Genomic DNA, 23,714 nt, shown 5'->3' with positions numbered 1-23,714 from the left:
ATTGGTCTTTCGCCTGCTATGTTAGCCAAGAAGAGCCTAGATCTTGGAAGGAGGCATTGAAAGATGATTCCTGGGTGGAAGCCATGCAAGAAGAACTTCAGCAGTTCGAGAAGTTGGGTGTATGGAAATTGGTTGATAGGCCCGACAACTACAAGAAGATCGGAACTCGCTGGGTGTTTAAGTGCAAAAAGGACGACCGTGGGATTGTTGTCCGAAACAAGGCAAGGTTAGTTGTTCAAGGCTTCAGTCAGATCGAAGGTATTGACTACAATGAAATGTATGCACCTGTTGCTCGTCTGGAGGCTATTAGAATCTTTCTAGCCTACGCATCCTTTAAGAAATTCAAGGTGTACCAGATGGATGTTAAAAGTGCTTTTCTACACGGAGTAGTCGAAGAGGAAGTATATGTCGAGCAACCACCGGGGTTTGAAGATCCATTACATCCTGACAGGGTTTTACTACTTAACAAGGCATTATATGGTCTTCATCAAGCACCTCGGGCCTGGTATGAAACACTGTCTACCTACCTACTGAGCAATGGGTTTAGACGGGGTTTGGTCGACTGTACCCTCTTCATCAAAGAAAAAGGTGAAGATCTTCTGTTGGTACAAGTGTATGTCGATGATATTATCTTTGGTTCTACCGATGATAAGTTATGCAAGGAATTTGAAAAGGTGATGCAAGATCGATTCGAGATGAGTGCGATGGGTGAAATGACGTTCTTCTTGGGTTTGCAAGTTAATCAGTCCGAATCTGGAATTTTTATCCATCAAACCAAGTACGTCGGAGACATCTTGAGCCGGTTCCAGATGTCCGATTCGAAGCCAATTTCTACTCCTCTTCCGCAGAATCATGGGATTACTCCGGATGAAGAAGGGGATGCTGTGGATTCTTCACTTTATCGTGCTATGATTGGATCCTTAATGTATCTCACCGCATCAAGACCCGACATTATGTATCCAACTTGTCTTCTCGCTAGGTACCAAGCGAATCCGAAGGTCTCTCACTATGCTGCTGTCAAAAGGATTTTTCGTTATCTAAAGGGTTACCCTGACACCGGGTTATGGTACCCTAAGGATGATAACTTCGATCTCAAAGCTTTCAGTGATTCTGATTTCGGCGGCTGCAAGAAAGATGGAAAATCAACTATAGCAGGATGTCAGTTCTTAGGCAATCGCCTAGTCACTTGGCAATGCAAGAAGCAGACATGTGTGGCTACGTCTACATGTGAAGCAGAATACATTGCTGCGTCTAGTTGCTGCTCCCAGGTTCTATGGATCCAACAACAGATGCGGGACTACGGTTTTGAATTCCTAACTACTCCTATTTATGTTGATAATGAGGCTGCCTTACAGATCACTAGAAATCCTGTACAGCACTCGAAAACGAAGCACATCGATATTAAATATCACTTCATACGTGATTGCTTTGAAAAGAGACTTATCGATGTGGTTCATATTCATACCGACCACCAACGTGCCGACCTTTTTACCAAAGCATTTGATAAATCAAGATTTGATTATTTACTTTTGGTAAACGGCATTAAGGTGAAGCAAGAGTAACCGACATCAGGAAATCGTTTTTGTAAATATTTTTCTAAAAACCAAAAATTCAAAACTTTTGAAATATTTTTCTAAAAACCAAAGTCCAAAAATATTTTTACTTTATTTTATTTTTGAATTTTAGGGGGAGAAAGTTTCAAGAAAAATACAAAAACATTGAAAACCCACAAAAATACAAAAATATGTCTTTAATTTATTTACTTTCTGCATTTTAGGGGGAGAAAATTCAGAAAAACACAAAAACAATAGAAAAACAAAAATGAGTTTCTTGGTAATATAAGAGAAAGTGATATTACATCAGAGGTCGGTTGAAACATGTTTCTAAAAATCAAAAGGAAAAGAAAATGATAAGTAACTCTACTAATGATGTACCGGTAGACTCACGATCATTTTAAAATATGCAGGAGATATAAACATAACAGACTGAAAACCGCGTGGGAACCGCTCATTGGCATATGGTCTTGGTACCGAAATTTCGTTTGATAGATTGCCGAGTTTCTGAGATAGTCGGGGTTTATGCTGTTTATCATCTGGGTATCATGGTTGTTTCTATAAAAGACAAAGTCTAAGTTCTTCCATGATACCATACATACGTGTACATATTTCATACTGCATTCGACCTCAATAAGTGATAAACAATCACATGTCCATACAAAATAAGTGATAAAATATCACATTTATCCGGGAGTCAAGTTCGTCTCTCTGCTGTACGGAAGTACTGACCTGTTCACAGACTTGCTCTTGTGCCCTCATGCATCGAAAATCAAGTTCCTCATCAATAAGTGATTCTATCACATAGGGCTTGTTTTCAAACTCAAATAAGTGACTTGTTCACATTGTATATATATACGTTAAAAAAACGGATGATAAATGGTATACTCCCCAGTAAGATGAACTCTCGTGCATACCTTGATACGGGAATGTGTCGTGAGTGGATGAACACCGGTCGGTAAGTATAAATCATACCTTTAATGTATCTCATTGTATTATGATTACACTTGATTGTTGAGTTTAAGTGGATAACAATATCGGTAATTGTGGTAGAATACTTATCAACTTCTGTAAAAGAATTTTAAAAGGAAATGTGTTTTGACAAAAGACCGCAAGCTGATATGATTCTCTTCGCCAGAAACTCGCAAAAATATTGTTGTGTTTGTACATTTTTATTTACTACTTTATTTTTAAACAGTTTTGTCGTTTGGTGCATATCAGCACGACATTAGCGGTGATGTCGTTCGATAACATTCAAAGGATATTAAAAATTGTTGCCTTTTATTTTATCAAACCTCGAAATCCAAAAAGATTTTCAATTTAATATTATTTTTGATTAACTGATGTTGGTGCTCGATCCGATACCTGACAAGCCGATATACTTCATAAAACTAACCTTTGCAGAACTTCATAACGGACAACTTTTCAAAATGGTCATTTCTGAAAAACCTCCAAAATTTGAAGGGTTTGAATTGAAAAATCCCAAAAATCCAAAGTGTTGGTGGAAATCTGATCCTTCGAGGAAGCAATGGCCCTCGAAAGATCAGATGGTCAATGAAAGTCAACGAAAGTCAATCATCTCAGTCGAAAGATGATTTGGTCAACGAAGGATTTGACCAAATTGATCCTTCGAGCTGACCAGATCCTTTTGAAAGATGGTTTAGATCGAAAGATACCTTTCGAAGGATAACAACAAATATCTGGTATCCTTCGATCCAGATCTTTCAAATATCTAGATCTTTCGAGCCAAATATGGATCCTTCGACCCAAAGGATATCCTTCGAGACACCTTTACATCTTTCGAACGGTCTTGAATCTTTCGAGACGGTTGGACTTTCGAGGTCAGGGTATATAAAGGGTCTTCTTCTTCATTTGTTCATAACAGTTTCAAAATCATCTCTCAAAAACCCTCATCACCCTGAAACTCTGCCAAAATTTCAAGAAGTATAAAATATCAGGATTTTATATAACAAACACGGTAGGATGATCATGCTTTTCAGAACAAACATTAACACCAACAAAAACATTATGAAATCTTCATTTTGATCATGTTTATTGCTCATACTTTCAGTTGTTAATCTAGGATAAAGTGTGTGTTATATACAATGTGCTAATGTTGAAATCATAGTGTTAGTTTGTTTTTATGATGATCAGTTTTGTTTGAATGAAACATGAAAAGTTTTGAATCATGGGTCTAGGGTTTTGGTTTGGATAAACATAGTGTATGTGTTGGATTTGTATCCGGGTTGTGGATTAGTGTTTGGGTTGGTGTAAATGTTGATGTTTTGAATAGATTTTGATGTTGTTGTTGATCTGGTATAACACATAGTTAAAATCCATTTAAAACATTCACCGGAAACAACTTAAAATTGACCACCGGAATTTCACCGATGAACAGTGCTGCCGGAGGTCAACACGAAGGATGTTGACTCTCACCTCGATAGATGTGATGCACAACATCTTTCGATCTGAGACTCAAAAGATGTTAGATTCCTCAAAGGATCATCCTTCGGTTTGATCAAACCTTCGAATGATCAAGACATCTTTCAAACTCTTGATTCTTCGAAAGATGATCTTTCGATAAGGTTGTGATCCTTCAAGAAAAGTGACATCTTTCGAACAGACTGACATCTTTCGAACAATCTGCCATCCTTCGTGCCATGTTCAATCCTTCGATGGATAATTTGGATCCTTCGAGAGTTCAACACTTAGTAATTTTTCAAGAAATTGAAATTTTTCTAAGTGTGGAATTTCTTGTTGACTGTTTGACTTTTTCTTATTACGTGTCTATGTTTGATGAACAGAAATGGCACCGAAAGTGAAAAAGGAACGGGCAAAGCCAACAAAGAAGGAGAAATCTGAGGTTGAATCAATGTCTGAATCTAGACATAACATGGCTGCTTACTTACAACCGGAAGGCAAGATCTGTCACAGCCCCCGACCCGGTTTGACCCGTTTCAGGAGCCGCGGAACAGAAATCCCGCGGTATTTTAATTTAGGTGACAGCGGAAGTCTTTTAAAACAGGATCTTTAGTATTTAAAACTGCTCATTACATAATTTAGGGATAAAACCCAGTAATTTACAATAATGTGATTTCCATGGAAATCTTTATTTTTAAAACATGTTTCTTTATTTATTTACACTGAGCCACTTTTCTAAGCTGGTAGTGCTTCCTGGCACTTTTCTTTGCTCATAACAGATTACCTGAAACATGTTTGAAAAAGGTTTTGTCAGCGGGGAAATACTGAGTGAGTTCATTCAGTTTTTAGGAAATGACCCATAGTTATAAATTACAGCATAAGAGCGATTACAATGGTTTACATCTTTATCTTTATCTGGCTTTCTGCCACAATGGTGACAAGTCACAATGGTGACGATGGTCATACCACTATTAGGTTAATGAACTCTAATAGTGACGTTTCTCCCTAGTAGGTCAATGAACCTAACTGGGAGAAATAGTAATGTGCACAATACCCCACTAACCAATAAATCAAGATATCCACGACTTAGTCCCTGTAATTATAACACTTTGAAAATAATTTGGAGTATTGTAAAACAGTTGATAAAAAGAGAATGACTCACATTGCAAATTGAACGAGCAGTGTATAAGCCTACTGATTAGCCTTGATTATTTCTAATTTAACAATAATGCATACAAAACAGGATTAGTGATCAATACAGCAGTTACGATAATTTCCCGAGATCAAATACTCGCAATGAATGACCAAGTGCAATACTTCAACTCATTTATCAAAATGACAAACGACAAAGTATAGTACTTCAACTCGTGTATCGAATTATCGACAACGACAAAGTACAATGCTTCGGCTCATTTATCGGATTACCGACAAACGATAAAGCATAGCCCAATGTGGGCGGCACTTAGACATTCTTTGAATATATTAATTCCGGAAACTGAATCGTAATAGCGATCGAGTAATTACCCTGTTCTGCGGCAGCGATTCGATAATTGTGTGTGTGTGTTGGACTGTTTTGCTTATAACTCGATCTACGTAACTCCGATTTTCGTCGTTCCAGTGCCAAAATTCAAGTCCCAACCCCTGCTATTTATACTGAAATTTTGACACCGTCGCGTAGCGCGAGGGGTACCCCCTTAGCCGTCGCGCTACGCGAGTGACCACCCTATTTTCATAGGGTAGCCCTTTGTGCAGGTAGGCTTGCTGTGTCGATGGTTTTATAAATTTCGAATTTTATAATGAGTTATGAAGATAATCGTTACTAGGGTTTTGCCCCCCCTGAGTTTTAGGGGCCCTGATCCTGATTCTGAAAATTCTGAAAATTTTAGGGTTTGTGTAGAATCACTTGGGTGTCTCAATTAGAGTTTCCTTAATAGCTAATTACTATCCTAATTAGGGATTTTAGTGACAGTTGTTACATCCTCCCCACCTTAAGAAAATCTCGTCCTCGAGATTCACTGAAATAGATGAGGGTATTTTCACTTCATTTCTGACTCCAGTTCCCAAGTATACTCTTGTTCTCTTCTGGATTCCCATTGGACTTTCACTAACACTAGTCGTTTGTGTTTGAGAAACTTAATTTTCCGATCTTCTATTTGTAGGGGTTTCTCTATCATTTATCTCTATATCTTGAAGAGGTACTACCAAGGATTCGCCTGATAGATGTTTCTTGAGATTGGATACATGAAACACATCATGTACTTCAGCTAATTCTTCTGGTAGTTGTAAATGATAAGCTACTGGTCCTATGTGTTGGATTACTGGTAATGGTCCTACATATAAGAGACTTAGCTTCTTCTCTTATCGAATTTATAAATTTCTTTCCAAGGAAATACTTTCAATAGCATTTTGTCTCCAACTCGGACTTCGACGGCTTTTGTTTATTATTTGTATAGTTCTTCTAACCGTCTTCAGCCTTTCCTTCGTGATACTGAATATCACAGTCGTAATCACCGAGGATTTCCTTTTTCTCATGTTTAATTCTTGTTGCTCAAATATGTATCTTAAATTCTTATGACCCATATGGATAGTAAGCTTGCTTAGATAATGTTTCCTAATCTTAAGGATAACTTGTGGTTTCTGATTTTTAGGCTTACAAGTGGTAAGGCTTTCTTCGTGCTTTTGCAATTGCCTTGATGCATACACAATTACCTTTTTGTGTCGCATTACCATATATTCAAATTTTTAACTTTGAAGCATTACCGTATACTTTAAAATCTTCTGTTCCTTCTGGTAAGGCTAGCTAGAGGCTTCTTTTTATTCGGATTCTTATTTATAATTAAATGTGTTAACTTAGTTAAGGATGTATCTATCTAAAAGAATCCTTAATAAACTGCCTATAGTATCCGGCTAAATTTACAAAATACTTACTTTCCATTTAAAGATTGCGAACTCTTCCATTGCTATCTTAGCAGGATCTAAGTGAATATCTTCATGATTTATCATGTGACCTTACGTGGTTTATTTCCTATAATCATAAATACTTCTCCGGCGGTTACCTGGATTTTTTATAAAGTTCTTATCACAGAGAATTCGAGTAGAGTTGGTTACTAACCAATCTATTTCTAATACAACATCAAATTCGGCTAATTTCATAGGAATTGGGTTTAGCGAAGAATTATACGACCTGAGAGTTATATTTTCCTTTTTGCATGTTTTGACTGTAAAGATTTGTCTTAAGTTAAGAGTTTGACAGAATGAAGTATTTATAAAACTTTGGTGTGTATCAGATTCAGTTAATACTTTTTGTGTAAACATTGTAACCTAGGACGTACCGGCTATTACATCTGGAATGAGCTCTGTCTCCTGAGCAGTTAATTGAAAGGCTCTTGCATTCCTTTTTGCTTCTTCTGCAGGTTTGGCTTTAGTGTCAGATGGTTTGTTCAGTTTTGGACAATTTGGCCTAAGATGTCCAGTTTCTCCACAGTTGTAACAAACTGAAAATTTCTTCCTCCTGCAGTCTTCTTCCTGATGCCCTGGAATTTTGCAAAAATTGCAGTATCCTTTGCATCTTCCAAAATGCTTCCTTTTGCAAAAATTGCAAAATGAACTAGTAGAAGATTGCCCATTCCCTCCTTTCTTAAAATCGTTATGGTTATCTGAACGGATTACCTGGGTAATCTTTTGGGCTACTTCCTTCCTTCTATTTTCTTCTCTTGTCAGTACTAGTTCGTCAGTCAGAGTATTGGCTAAATCTACCGCATCATCAATCGTGCGAGGTTTCGCAGCCTTGACGATGTTACGGATTTCAGAAATCAATCCCCAAATATATCGAGAAATAAGTACTGGCTCTGGCGAAGCCAGGGTTGGTACTACTCGAGCATATTCGAAGAATGTCGTAGTATACTTTCGACAATCTACATCAACCATTCGGTGGGTTAAAAACTTGTTTGTCATTTGTTCCTTTTCATATTCAGGACAAAATTTCCTTTCAACAAGATTCTTAAATTCTTCCCAGGTCATAGCATAAGCCACCCGTCTTCCTTTTGCCTGTAGCACCGTGTTCCACCATTCTAGTGCTCCTTCCTTAAATAGGTTTGAGGCATACATGACTTGATCTTCCTCAGCACATTTACTTATGGCAATTACTGCCTCAGTTTTCTCTAACCAACGTAGTGCCGCAGTCGCTCCTTCGTTGCCTGCAAACTCAGATGGTTTACAAGCAAGAAATTCCTTGTAAGTGCAACCAGGCGTTGCAACTTTCATTTTCTTAGGGAGCGGCGCTGGTTGTGGTTCATTGTCATGATTAACATGATCATTGCCTCCGTTTACGCTATTACTGAAGTTATCTTCAGAAATACGTTTGCTAGGAACGGGTTGTTGTGGTTCTATTGGATTTTTAACAGCAGCAACGATGGCTGGAATAGCGTTGGCTATCCCTTGAGCTATCATTGTTGGAATAGTGTTGGCTATCCCTTGAGCAACGATATTTTCTATATCCTGCCTAGTCATATATTGATCCCCCGGTTGTTGCTCAGAATCATTAACCTCATTAACTGGTTCATTATTAGCGTTTTCCATTTGACAACTAAGTTATAGATAAATAATTAGTATAAGAAATAATTCAATATCACACTTAATTGCACATAATCACGTATACGAACAAAATTTGTAAATTTTCTAAAATTTCATGCTTCTATATACAACCGTTTTATTATTTATCTTACACATACTGATTTTACTATTATTATTACACAATAACAGTTTCATAAATCCCCTATTCTTTTTGTCAACGATATTCTAGTAACTGTGTTCCCTCTTATCGTAGTTCCAGGAGATCTGTCCCCCAATCTCTTGGATCCTATTCCCAGTATCCATTAGTTCTTTACCAAAGCGAAGTTCAGCCTTATTCTTGTTACTCATTGGTGGATTTGGTAAAGGGTCTAGATGGAACTTGAGGAAAAAGCTTATAGGGATAGTTTTGTAACTGTATTTCATTAATTAACCATTCGTCTATTTGCGAGTGGATTGAAGGGTTTGGAATAGATGGTTCTAAGTTCATTAGTAGTTGTGTTTCGAGAGAGCGATTAAAAATATTTTCATTAATAGTATTATGGCTTGCCATTATAAAATCTAACTCTCCCTGAGATGGTAACTTTTCAATTTGCCTAGAACTTTCCCCAATTTCTATTTCCTTGGGTTTGGGTTTCTTGGGAGGTAAAGCATCGAATTCTATAGGTTCTTCTATATCTGGTATATACCTATTGAAATCTCTGGAAACTTCTATTCTTACTGGATAGAGATTTAAATTTTGAAGGGCCTCTGACAAGTTACTCATGCTGTTTAGTAAAATAGATATAGTCAGAATTCATAAAATTTATAGAAAACTTTTTAAATATTAGTTCCTACTGGGTACTATTGAAATTTACATCATACGAGGTTTTATTTGAAAATTTTATGATTTTCTTGATAAGACTTCTAGACTGTAGATAATAAAAGTACTAATACTTGAGTCAAATTATTTAAGAATTTGTATGACTTACTACATTGACTAGCATATAAAGATCTGCTCATACTGTACACAATTAGTCAGATAAATAAACAAATAATCACAAAATAGCAATTAATGGAAATTAAGTATTTTCTAAATACTTAATTGGCTTAAATCAGTGGCTTGAGAAGTGGCTCTGATACCACCTTATTTCTGTCACAGCCCCCGACCCGGTTTGACCCGTTTCAGGAGCCGCGGAACAGAAATCCCGCGGTATTTTAATTTAGGTGACAGCGGAAGTCTTTTAAAACAGGATCTTTAGTATTTAAAACTGCTCATTACATAATTTAGGGATAAAACCCAGTAATTTACAATAATGTGATTTCCATGGAAATCTTTATTTTTAAAACATGTTTCTTTATTTATTTACACTGAGCCACTTTTCTAAGCTGGTAGTGCTTCCTGGCACTTTTCTTTGCTCATAACAGATTACCTGAAACATGTTTGAAAAAGGTTTTGTCAGCGGGGAAATACTGAGTGAGTTCATTCAGTTTTTAGGAAATGACCCATAGTTATAAATTACAGCATAAGAGCGATTACAATGGTTTACATCTTTATCTTTATCTGGCTTTCTGCCACAATGGTGACAAGTCACAATGGTGACGATGGTCATACCACTATTAGGTTAATGAACTCTAATAGTGACGTTTCTCCCTAGTAGGTCAATGAACCTAACTGGGAGAAATAGTAATGTGCACAATACCCCCACTAACCAATAAATCAAGATATCCACGACTTAGTCCCTGTAATTATAACACTTTGAAAATAATTTGGAGTATTGTAAAACAGTTGATAAAAAGAGAATGACTCACATTGCAAATTGAACGAGCAGTGTATAAGCCTACTGATTAGCCTTGATTATTTCTAATTTAACAATAATGCATACAAAACAGGATTAGTGATCAATACAGCAGTTACGATAATTTCCCGAGATCAAATACTCGCAATGAATGACCAAGTGCAATACTTCAACTCATTTATCAAAATGACAAACGACAAAGTATAGTACTTCAACTCGTGTATCGAATTATCGACAACGACAAAGTACAATGCTTCGGCTCATTTATCGGATTACCGACAAACGATAAAGCATAGCCCAATGTGGGCGGCACTTAGACATTCTTTGAATATATTGATTCCGGAAACTGAATCGTAATAGCGATCGAGTAATTACCCTGTTCTGCGGCAGCGATTCGATAATTGTGTGTGTGTGTTGGACTGTTTTGCTTATAACTCGATCTACGTAACTCCGATTTTCGTCGTTCCAGTGCCAAAATTCAAGTCCCAACCCCTGCTATTTATACTGAAATTTTGACACCGTCGCGTAGCGCGAGGGGTACCCCCTTAGCCGTCGCGCTACGCGAGTGACCACCCTATTTTCATAGGGTAGCCCTTTGTGCAGGTAGGCTTGCTGTGTCGATGGTTTTATAAATTTCGAATTTTATAATGAGTTATGAAGATAATCGTTACTAGGGTTTTGCCCCCCCTGAGTTTTAGGGGCCCTGATCCTGATTCTGAAAATTCTGAAAATTTTAGGGTTTGTGTAGAATCACTTGGGTGTCTCAATTAGAGTTTCCTTAATAGCTAATTACTATCCTAATTAGGGATTTTAGTGACAGTTGTTACAAGATCAGTCCGGAGTTTACTGGAATTATGGAGTACCTTCATCGTGCTCGTATCAATTATGCTATCACAACACAGCACATTGCCTATCAGTCGCGCATCAAGGAGTTTTGGAGTTCAGCTGTGATTGAAACGGTGGAGAATAAGAAGTGATCAGGGCATCAGTTGCTGAAAAACCCGTGGTTATTACAGAAAACACTATCAGAGAACGTCTACAGCTTGGAGATCAACCAGAAGATCCTACTTCTATAGATTTACAATGTCAGCGGGGGTTACTGATGAGGCTGCGGTACAGCGACGACGTTCTTGCCAATCAGATCAACAAGAAGTATATGCCGCTTCGATACAAGCTCTTGTTGCATATCCTTATTCATTGCCTGAGCAACAAGCGTTCTGGATATGATCTGTCACCGATCGATTTGACTGGATTGTTTACGGCTCTGATTCTGAACAAGCCGTTCAACATATCTCGCTATATCTTCGACAATCTGAAGGAAAACGCTCGAAGGCCACTCCCATCAACAACACAGCGAACATCTACCAAATTCTGGCTATATCCCAGATTTCTGCAGATGATGATTGATGATCAGATTCCTGATCTTCCAAAGGCTGAAGCAGATGTTCTACCTGTTAATCCAATGAATGAGCGTACTCTGCTGATATTCAAGTCCATGGCCGCCTATAAGGAATCGGATCCAATTAGGAAACTTATTGGTCATCTCGATGTTCCTAACTACGAGGCACCGCAGAACAACAGATGGCGTCGAGACGCGAGCGATTCTGATAATGAAGAGCCAAAGTTAATCGCTTTGGCTGACACGCAGCTCGGGGCTAAACATGGAATCAAGGCAACAAGGAAGTCTGCTGGCAGTTCTAGTGCTGCAGCACATGTCGAGGTTGATGTGAATGTTGCTGCCGAAGAGGTTCAGGGATTGTTTGTAGATCCTGATGCTCGTATTGGTGCAGGTGGTGATGGTGGTACTGTGGTTGTTGAAACAGGTGGTAGTGCAGGTGGTGCTGGTGGTGTTGCTAGTCAGTCCAGTACTGTTGCGACTGACAAAGGCAAAGGAAAGGTGGATGAAGCGAGGAAGCTAGTTGATGAAAGTAGCTCGTCTTCTGAAGAGGAAGGAGGTTCTGGTGACGATGGTTCATCATCTGAGGATGATAATCCTCCTCCTCCAGGGATGAAGAAGGTCTGTGATAGTCGCGGGAATCCTCGTTTTGAGCGAATAGAGAAGACGGCTAGAACTGGAGAATCTGACGGGGATGAGGATTATATCCTTACTTCTCCGGGTTTTATCAGAAAGAGGAAAGCAAAACGACAGGGTATTCGTGCGTCAAAGAAAACTGCTGGTGATTCCTCTGTTCCTGCTTCTGTTCAGCCTTCATCTGCTCCTGAGCAACAGCTTCCTCCTGTTAGTGATCAACTGACTGAAAAAGAGACGCTGGAGCTAATGTCTTCTCCTCAGAGGTCTTCTGGGACACGCACGGTGACTGTTGATCAACAGCCGCCTGCAACTCCCACCTCAGGTACACATGCCCGACCTACTCTTGTTATTACTGGTCCTACAGGTGCTTCTGGTCAGGCTGGTCAGTCTGGCTCCTCAGGACCTGAGCCTTCGCGACCGACTCTGGCAGAGACTTTGTTTGGTTTATCTGAATCTGAAAAGATTCAATTCCTGATTGAACAAATGAGTGAATTGGGTTCCATAGTTGGTCGGCATACAAGAACAATTGAAGAATATCGTGTGCAGCGAAAACAGGATGTGGTGGCACACAACACGCTGTGTTCAATTGTTAATGCTCAGAATATTAAGATTAAGGAACAGGCCGAGGAAATTGAAAGGTTAAAGGAAGCAAACAGGGCTCGAGACAGGGAGGTTGAAATAATGAAAAGGCATAGTACTGTGTTGGAGAATGAGGAAAAAGCTCTAAGGCAGAAACATGATGAGTTGTCAGAGCGGTATAAAAATCGTGATGATAAATTAGTAGAAAGCTTCAAGCCTGTGTTCGCAAACTTCAAGAAGGTTAATCAGAAAGTGGGTACACTGTGGAGTGAAAGGTGCAATGCCTTAGGCATTGTTCCCTCAAGACGTGAGGATGACAAGGATGATGATGCAGCTAATCCGGATCAACCAGCTGCCTCAGGTTCCGGTGCAACTGCATCCGGGGCTGCAGGTGGGTCTGGTACATCTCAAGATGCTCCTACTGCTCCTTCCACAGCTACTACTGGCCCATCTGAGCAGACAGAAACTCTGGGAACTTCTACAGGGCTTGAGCATGTTAGTCTGGAAGCAGAAATGTTTGCAGATCTCCCTGAATCCTCAGGTGCTTTTCAGTATCATCCAGTTACGGGTGAACTGTTAGAAGAGGGAGAACATGTTTCTGAAATGTCTGATGAACAGATACTGGCTCTGACAGAATTAGATGATGTTGCTGTGAGTATGATTGATGCTACTCCGTTGGAACAGGACCAAACCGATTTCTCTTCCATTGATGAAATCTTCATCGGTTCGGATCCTGAACGTCCTGTATATGTTGGGAAAGACAATGCGGAGGTTAATGCTCTTGATGATGATTTTGTGGCAGAAAAGACTGCAGAGTTTGCCAATCTCTCTTCAGATTCTCCGACAGCTCAAGAAAACCGTGAGAAGACAGTGAATGAATGGCGAGCGGATTTCCTTGCTAGGAATCCTCCTCCGCTCGCTCCGTTGGATCAGGTTAACTATATGAGTCTGGAAAAGAATCGGGCTCGAGGTCGCATTATTAGTTGGATGTTCGTTAAGGACCTTCACTGCATGGTCGTGAAACGAGAAAATGGTCTTCAGTATTTCAGAACTCTTCTCAGTATTCTCTCACTTCCGTACTATGATGTTGCAGTGTTAGCTCAACTAGACGTTATCAATCGAGACGAAGAAAAGATGGTGGATCTGTTTGCTAAGAAAATCATGTTGGAAAGGAGAAGGGGTTGGAAGGATCCTCTATACAAGCCACAGTTTCCCAGATACGAGCAGATCAGATTTACACTTGATCCAGAAACAAACACTGCTCGCTATCGTTTGGTGTATGATCCTCCAAAAGTGATGAAGAAGATACCTTTGCTGAAGATGAAGACTGACTTTCTAGGAAATTTTCGTTGCTGGGTCTATGACGCGGATACTGGTGAAGCCGTGATCCTATTCAGAGATAGTCAGGAGAACTTTAGAATAATAGATCCGATGTGGATTACTAACATGTCCAGATCGGATATTATTGTTCTGAAGGATCATGAGATAAACTACTTGGTTCGGGATCGGGATCAAGCAATGAAGTTTCAGAAGATGGCCTTGTACTGCTTCAATTTGCTGGTCAACGCAGGAAGTGCATGGTCATCGCATCATTTGACAGTGGGAAGAACGTCCGAGACTTAAAGACACGAAGACCGAGACAAAGCTACAGCCAAGGGGGAGTTTGTTGGTGCACTTGTGTCTGTACTTTGTCTGTATTTTGTAATGTATAAAACGATGTCTTTTGTTAGTCTTGTTTACGTCTTGTGTTTGATTTGTATATGTGCTGGAATGTATGTTTGACCAAGTTAACCATCCTCCTGGTTTGACTTGGCCAAACAGTCAACACTTAGTGTGTAAGATTGTTATGCTTCGAAGGATGTCATCGAAGGATGGTTTGTATCCTTCGATGACCTCGAAAGACAAACCTTCGATCGATTCATATGGACCTCGAAGGATACATCATCCTTCGAGGTATGTCTGGATCCTTCGGAATCTTTCGGTAGATATTCTGGTCGATAGATGATCCTTCGACCAGAACTCCTTATCCTTCGAGCATATTATCTGTTTCGGATATATATATCCATGTATGGGTTCAGTTCACGAAGTCTTAGAAGTGTTGTTCATAGTGCATGTGAGTGAACCAAGGTCTTGTAGAGAGCATTTCAGTTTGGTCAAGGGCTGTAACCGTGTCCACTGAAATACAAGAGAAAACTTTGATATATTGCTTGTCTACTCTTTCTCTTTGTAACTTGTGCTTTCATCTAAACTATCGGTTTGCACTCTAGCTTGGATTCCGCACTTGCTAGAGTGTTAAATATAACAAGGAATAGGTTTATCCTCAACCTCCGAGGGACCTACAGAAAAAGAATGCTCCAAACTGGAGTAAGTACAAAAAGCTCATTGCTGACCTCACTGCTGAATATAAAGAAAAGAAAAAGGAGCTAGTGGATGCTAAGGTGGACACTGCTGAAGCCATATCAAAATGGTCTAGGCAGCAAACTGATGAAGCCTATGAGAGGTTGAAGAAAAGGAAGAAGAGAGAACAAATGATGAAGCTGGAACAACAAATTGAAAGCCTCAAAACAATGCTAAAATCAGCAGACAACCTTACTCTTGTGACAAACCAAGAAGAAGGTAAACAGCTGTCTGACAAGGAGGTCAAAGAAAAGGAAGCAGAGTATCTCAAAGACACCATCATGAAAATGGGTCTAAAAGAAGATAGCTCAGCAAGAATTCAAAACCTTTTTAAGAAGGTATTAAACAGTCCTGCATCCCCAAACACTGCAACAGGCATGATAGAAAAAGGAAAAACAAGAGCTTACTGGACAAGAAAATGCAGAAGACATAACTGCAGCAAACAAAGTCATTGAAGAAGCTTTCAAAAGAATGTCTGAGAGTTTGCATGTGTTTTCAAGGCAATCATCCCTCAACTCATCTGATAATAAATCTCTCCCAAGAAACCCATTGGATTCAAAAATACTAAAGTGGAAGTCTGATCAAAAGACCCACGTATTGACTTTGCTCAGATCCAATGGTGAGGTGAAGCACATATCAAGGAAAGAAGCACTAGGCCTTAGTGTTGAAGATTTGCAGGATCTCCTTGAGCTTTCACTGTGCAGGGATGAAGATGACCAGAGTGCCAAAGAATTTGAAGCTGAATTTAAGGAACAAGCTAAGGCACTCTTGATGAGTAATAAAGGTCCTGAATAAGGAAGGGTTTTGGCATTATCTGTTCCAGGGGGAGATTGTTGGGATTGAACCCTAACAGAGGAACAGATAATGTAAAGCCAAAACCGGATCTCAACAATGGATTCACAATAAGCAGAAGTTTACTCTAAACTCTCCCCTTGACAGTGGTTATCTAACAGCTGATGGATCTTAAGTGCTGCTCAACTACAACAACTAATAAACCGAACTCTGATGATTATCCAACGACTGCTGAAGACAAACACTGATGCTCTATCTACTGCTGTTTCCTAAGTACTGCTGAAGACTCAAAGCACTGCTCTCTCAAAGACTGATCACCTTTGAAGAATGCACTGAAGATTCAACATCTGTGCTCAGGGTACAACAGGGGAACGTGAAGCAGTAGTTTTTCCTTAGTTTTGCTTTTTAATACTTATCAGATGTTACATGTCAGTAGTTTGTATAGAACAGTGTTTATAGTTTGTTAGGTCGTTAGATGTCACTATCATGGTGACGTTAGCTGAAGCTCATCAGTAGTTTGGTTTGCTTATAAATATGACAGTATTCTGTATTGTTATACTTGATTCGTTTTGAGTGAGTTCGCCTCCTCAATTCAATCCTTTCATCTTGTGCAACCAACTCTGGTGTATCAGGCTGAGGGGGAGTTTAGATTGTAAGCTTGCATTGTAATCTTTTGCTTTTATGTAAATCTTTTGACTCAATGAAAAGCAATTGTTTATCAATCTATACTTTCCTTTGATTGTGTTTACAAAGTTTGCTACTCATTTCTGCTGCACTCATATCATTTCATATGTTCTGACTAATCGTTTTATGCAAACAAACACAATCATGATGGCCCCAGATCCTAACAAGAGTCAATACAACATATATCTAAAAGTTACTCGAAAACTTTTTGACCCATGACCCTGCCCGCCTATTTTGGCACTTCTCATATTTAGTACTACCTTTTCTATTTGATACGTTTTAAGATACTACTGTAGGAAATACTTTTATCATTAAAATTAAGGCTTATATACACATTGTTGATGACTTATCTCAACAACCATATATACTTCCAAAATTAAAACTTTATTATAATTATTTAAATATATGCATATGTATGTTAGCGATATCATAAAACTAAATTTCGGCCGTAAATTTAGTTAATATAAAATGTAAATTTTGGTTTTTTTAAATATATTATGATTATTAAATTTAACTTAAAAATTAGTAAGTATATAAAAATATTTGGTTACTCTTTGTTAATTGTTATAATATTTGTTTTAAATTTCTAAAAAATACTAAAAGATACTTTCAATACTTTAAAATTTATAAATTAAGTGTATTAATTTTCGAGGCTTGAATTAATTCCAAAAACAGAATTGTCAAACTATTTCTAAAAAAATATATATATTTTTAATATAAAATTTCGAAATCCAAACATAAATACAATAATCTTAGTATTTATTTTATATATATTTAGATTATATCCTAATATATCAATTGTAAATGAAACAACTTCCTAAATTAAAACGTTAATATAAATACATGCTCAAAGTTGTTAGAAATTTATACATTAGAAGAGAAAAATCTTTATTTGAGACTGAAATTGAGAAGGTATGATTTTATATTTTTTTACTCTAATCTACAAGAACTCTATTAATTTATTAATTCCAATTTTTAGTTTCTTTTGTACATATAAAATTAACTTTTCGTTTATATTTTTGTAGATGTCAACTGATGAATTTATCATAAAGACTCCTTTGAGAAACATATATGATCTTTGGCAAATTATGAAGGTTTGTATATATTTGTATAATGGCAAAAGTAGAATTTTTTTTTCTTTAAATTAACGATTTTCATAAATTTAAATTTATACAGCCTCAATTTGTTATCATACTTGGTACTATTAAGGCTATAGATAAGTATTTTGGTTGGCACTATATGGATTGTCCTAAATGTTTATGGAGGCGGGTACAGATTTTATAGACTGCCTGAATTTGGAGGAACATTTTTTTCATGTGTGCAAGAACCCTAATTGTGATGAAAGTGTTATATATCCAGTTCCAAGGTAATATGATCATTTTTTTTCTATTTTTCTATTTATATGTTTTATAAAATAATCAATTTTTATATATGTATGATTGTATTTAACTTAATTGGATTCAAAATAAAAGTTCAAGTGGAAGACAATAGTGATGATGTTCCACTAATATTATTTCATCCTCTGGTTGATGAAATCATCGAAAAATTTGTTCTCAAGTCGGCTGAACAATTATTTGAAGAAAATACAACACTTGTATGTATAAATAATTTTTACGGTTCCTATATTTTTTTTCATTATATTTCTAAAAAAAATTTATTAATTTATCATAAAATATTTTGATTCATAGGTTGTTGGAAATGTAATGTTTCCTGTGGATTTAAAGAAGTTGATTGGAAAGATGTTTGTATTTAAAATTGAGATAACAACTTATAATCTGACTAACTTTGATGAGATGTATTTTGTCACGAACTTAACTGATGATGAGTCAATTATTAATGAGCTTAAAGAAAAGATGAAGACTACTGAGGTATTTTTTATTTCAATAATACATGATTCATATTAATACATTAATATTTACATCATATTTTATTCTATTATTATTTAATTCATTTTCACATTTGTTTTAGGGAAATGATAAAGAATTTATCAAAAAGAAAAGTCACATTCCAAGTGTTAAGGATGATGATGGTAACAGCAGTTATGATACCAATAAAATTAACAAACGTAGATTGGATGACGTCTACAAGTCTTCAACTTCAAGTAGTTTCAAGGCTTTGGGGAAAGTTAGCAAGAAATAAAATTAACTAATATTTCTATTAATTTAAATCAGTTGTTATGATTTTTACGCGTTTAACAATGGTATTTTGAATTTTTTAGTATGTTTGATGTGGTTATTTGATCGTTATATGTTTTTTTTAATATCTTATTAATAATATAAAAGGTATGGTTAATTCAGATTTTATATCGGTTTACGAAACAACTATTAATTCAGATGTCAATAACAATTAAAAGATAATAACTTTTACATGAAATATATCAATACACATGTAAACAAACTTAGGATACTGATGAAATAAAAAAAAACAAATTATTGTCAAAATGAAAGAAGATATTAACGACTTTTAATATGTTGTTTGTGTACATTTTATAATCGAAATTTAACTTCTTCTAACCCGGGATGTTCACGGGTGATAGCCTAGTATAATTGCATACAACAAATGGATCTCTGTTATGAAAAATGGGATTCATTTCAGAAACACCTTTAGTTGTATGAGATTGAACCTTTTTGCTTTAGTCGTTTACTATATCAATAAAATTTGTATAATATATGTTCTTTTTACATATTTTGTTAATTACGTTAAAATTTATCTCAACTACAAATGTCAATTCAAAAAATTTATAAAACAATATAATGTTTGAAAACATATCTTTTTATTTAATTTAACGACATAATTTGATTAATAAAATTAACTTTTCCTGCCGTGAAGTTGATAGCCTAGTTTATATCTATACTATATTATAATGCATGAGGGAGGGGTATTTTAAGATACCCAAAAAATAAGAATTTTTCCCCCCTTTATTTATAGATAGACCCCTAAAATGAGGGTAATTTTGTCTTTTAACCATTATTTATTTTTTAGCCCCTAAACTTATTACACTTAAATCCTTGAGTTTTAACAAAATTATAGATAATTAGTTACACTTTTCCCCTTCCACAACAAACTTACATTTTTTTTTACGTATTTTTGTCATATCTTATAACCTATAATGTTTTAAAAAAATCCAAAGGTACCGTGACGACCTACTCATTTTTGTCGACGTTTTGATAGGTGTCTTGATAAGTATTGACGTACGAATTATAAGTAGATGATGCATTAGTGTATGATGTAAAAGTGTTTAAAGCACATGAATATCAAAATTGATTTAACCTTCCAACAACACCTTTTTGGGCGGCCAATATTTCATTCAAAATACTGAATCCTGCTCATCCCATAAACTCGGCAACAAATTAAACACTAAAATCACATTTCAAAATTCAACCCTATCTCATCTCTTCCTTCTCTTTCTCTCTCTCTCAAATTCCATGAGAATCAGATCTAGATCTGCCCCCTCTCTCAATTCACCCTTAAATCAAAGAAGAAAAACATCAATTTGTGCCGAAGCCGATTCACAGGTATGGTTTTTAGGGGTTTTGATTTCCATCTTTGGTTAATTACCATCCATGCTTCACATGTTTGATTCAGGTCGAGTTGGAGTGAGTTTTCGGTGACAGAAACTAACATGGCGTTGTGAAGATTTCTGGCAAGATGATTAGGGTTCCGGCGAGCTTTTTCACTGCAAGACTGCCATCTCTGTCAAAAAGGTAACAATCAATGCTTTCACTCCTACTTTTATGATTCTGTAAATCAAATCTGGCATCTAATGTTCAAATATTGGTAACTTGGAGACTATGGTGGTAATTGCTGGTGACAGAGCGAAATATGGTGGTTGATGGCGGCATAGACGGTGGAAACAAGGACGAAAGCTTCGGAACTATTTAAGTGTAATTTGTGTGTCAATCAACCAAGCAAAATTTGGTCAACTGAGCCAATTCAGTCAACGAGAGTATTTGGGAGGTATACACATGTGCATAGCTATTGAATCATTTAATGATTTATTTCACAAAGCTTGGGTGTTTTGGAAGTGGGAGTTTCTCTGAAATTGCTAAACAAGAATAATCTTGCTTCATGGTCCCTTTGGTATATATATTTTTTAGCTCTTTTAGCCGTTAAACTTTTAATTATTTGTGAGGTGTTGGTTGGAATACCCTGGATTGGACCTGAGCATAGCTTTCTGAAAGATCTAGGTCGTGCCGAATAGTATACCATCACTGATGAAGAAGCATTGGAAGGTATGGAAAGCCTAATTTTTATATTTTGAGTCTTTGAAATTCATGAAACCAAGGTTCCCAAAATAAGTGGGGTTAAACAGTTGAGATTTACCCACTAACATGTTTTTGTGCAATTCTTCTTAATTAAAAACAAAATAATTAATCTAAATAGGATTACAAAAATTATACTACCTAAATAATAGTCTACTTATTTGTTAGTGAAACAATACACTCTGAATACATGTTGGGAGGTTTTCAACATGTTCAACCCATTTGACATGTTATTTTATTAGATAGATGTTCATCCATTTGACACAGTGAAGATAAAATATACTTTATATCTACTTATTTTTAGGTAAGTATGTCATGATTGCCAAGAATAGTATGTGACACCCACCCCGTAACCCGGGTGATTGTGCACAATTGATACACTTACAACGGAAACAAACTAAACTTTCATTAAAACTTATAATATTCTGAGTACACACTTTATTTATTTACAATCTTTTGGCAACTAAGAACTCCTTGATCTTCTAAAACTCCACAACTGTCAAGTATTTCCTATAGTTCTCCTCATGACTCACCTGAGATAAGTATACTCAAAACGACGTCAGATATATACTGGTGAGCTCATACTATACAATTTTTATAAAGACAGACCACAGTTTACATTATATGCATACACAATATGGGCATATGACCACATTATAGTCAGGTTGGGCCTCATTGAACCTTATAGGTCACATTTGACTTGTCACAAACCACCGTACAAGAGACATACTGGTCCTCCAGCCGTGTCCCCCTACGGCCGTCACATAGGTATGAGTGTGTGTCGCTGGACCTTATAAGCACGAAGTGCCTGTGGGTACAACACCTTATTACCCTTCCCAGAGTGACACGCCTCATTAAGCATAATAGGATCCCATATACCCCTACTGACACATGCATACTGCAGCATTCTCGTTATTACCAGTTATAGATGAGTATACTATCACAGTTTAAAAGATAAGTATGATGACTCACCTGCTTAGCAATTGCTTAATAGCCGCTAGTACGACTGGGTTATGTCTCAAGGTCCTGACAAAATTACATAATCCTAGGTTAGGTAATGGTACACCTAACTAGTCATTATCATGGTTGGATATTGGTTAACCCTACCTTGATTAAGCATGGGTGATCAGTCCATGCCTAACTAAGGCTAGGCTACCCAATACCCACCCCTGACAATAACCCTAGTACCTAAAAATAATACTAACACTACTACTACTAATATATTATTACTAATAATAAAGCTAATATTAACTACTAAAAATAAATAATAAATAACTAAACATAAACTTAAACGAGAGTATACCTCAAAACTATCTACAGCACGTTGATGGAGAGTTTCCCTACTCCTGCTCCTACTTGCGCTCCAAAAACGACTACTAACAACACCCAACGGGGTATCGTATACTCAGGATTCTCTATACTAGAGCATTCCCGTTAAAGAAACTGGTACCTAAACAAACTACTGAGACTCTTATTTAAAGCAAGCAAGCAGGCACCTCAAATCCCTGGTCGATGTGGGATTCAATTGACGTGCCTACCTACCTGCTTGACCTGCTAGCTTGCTTGCTTAGATATATTAATTCAGCTGCTTAACTCGTTTTTCTTGTATAACTTTTAAAATATGACGTTTTATAAAACGACGAATATGTCATTAGAACGAGCATATTTTTATCTACGTTTTAACCTAAGTTTCATTAAAAACTTAGTAAGGTAAATAAAATAATGTATTTAATTATTAATATTAACGGTCTCCTATATTAGCCAAGGTTTGTCAAGATATTTCACCTTTCACACAATTATCTTACTCGTTTAACAATATATGAAATATAAATTACATATTTCACACGTTTATAACCAGCACATTAAGGTTCGGGGTATTACATCCTTCCCTCCTTACAAAAATTTCGTCCTCGAAATTTGTCATTACTTAAAAAGATGAGGGTACTTATCTTTCATTATGTTTTCTAGTTCCCATGTAAAGTTGGGTCCATGACGTGTGTTCCACTTGACTTTGACTAACGGGATTTCCTTCTTGCGTAACTTTTTAACCTTCCTATCTTCAATTTGTAGTGGTTCTTCAATGAAGTTGAGTTTTTCGTCAACCTGTACGTCTTCCAGGGGTATTTGTTGGGCTTTGTCCACTAGGAACTTCCTTAAATTTGATACATGAAAAGTATTATGTATTCCTGCCAGCTGTTCCGGAAGTTTTAGCCGATAAGCCACTGGTCCTACTTTGCTTGTTACTTCAAACGGCCCAATGTATCGGGGTTTCAACTTTCCCTTCTTTCCAAACCGAATCACTCCTTTCAGAGGTGATACCTTAAGCATTACTTTATCCCCTAGTTGGAACTCTAGGGGTTTACGCCTCTGATCTGCATAACTCTTTTGTCGATCTTGAGCACTTTTCATCCTTTCTTTGATTTGCTGGATCTTTTATGTGGTCTCCACAATGATTTTTGGTCCTGACAGTTGACTTTCCCCTACTTCCGTCCAACAGATAGGAGTTCGGCACCTTCTTCTGTATAAAGCTTCATAAGGTGCAGCTGTGATGCTGGCGTGATAGCTATTATTGTAGGCGAATTCGATGAGTGGTAAATGAGTGTCCCAACTTCCACCAAAATCAATTACACAAGCCCGAAGCATATAT

The 23,714-nt window shown here is 36.9% G+C and overlaps 1 protein-coding gene across 1 annotated transcript; it reads right to left on the bottom strand.

Moving 5' to 3' along the window:
* Positions 1-22,990: 22,990 nt before the first annotated feature.
* Positions 22,991-23,395, bottom strand: LOC110943306. Its single transcript, XM_022185056.1, has one exon. The coding sequence runs from the start codon at positions 23,393-23,395 to the stop codon at positions 22,991-22,993; it is 405 nt and encodes a 134-aa protein (XP_022040748.1).
* Between the last annotated feature and the right edge of the window lie 319 nt (positions 23,396-23,714).

Source organism: Helianthus annuus, chromosome 5 (assembly GCF_002127325.2).
Source record: "Helianthus annuus cultivar XRQ/B chromosome 5, HanXRQr2.0-SUNRISE, whole genome shotgun sequence".
NCBI lineage: Eukaryota > Viridiplantae > Streptophyta > Magnoliopsida > Asterales > Asteraceae > Helianthus > Helianthus annuus.
Note: the sequence above shows the minus strand (reverse complement) of the source record. Positions and strands in the feature narration are given on the sequence as shown.

What these genes read in the sequence shown, in the direction of transcription:
- LOC110943306 (XM_022185056.1), bottom strand. Translation starts at nt 23,395, where the DNA reads ATGCTTAAGGTATCACCTCTGAAAGGAGTGATTCGGTTTGGAAAGAAG.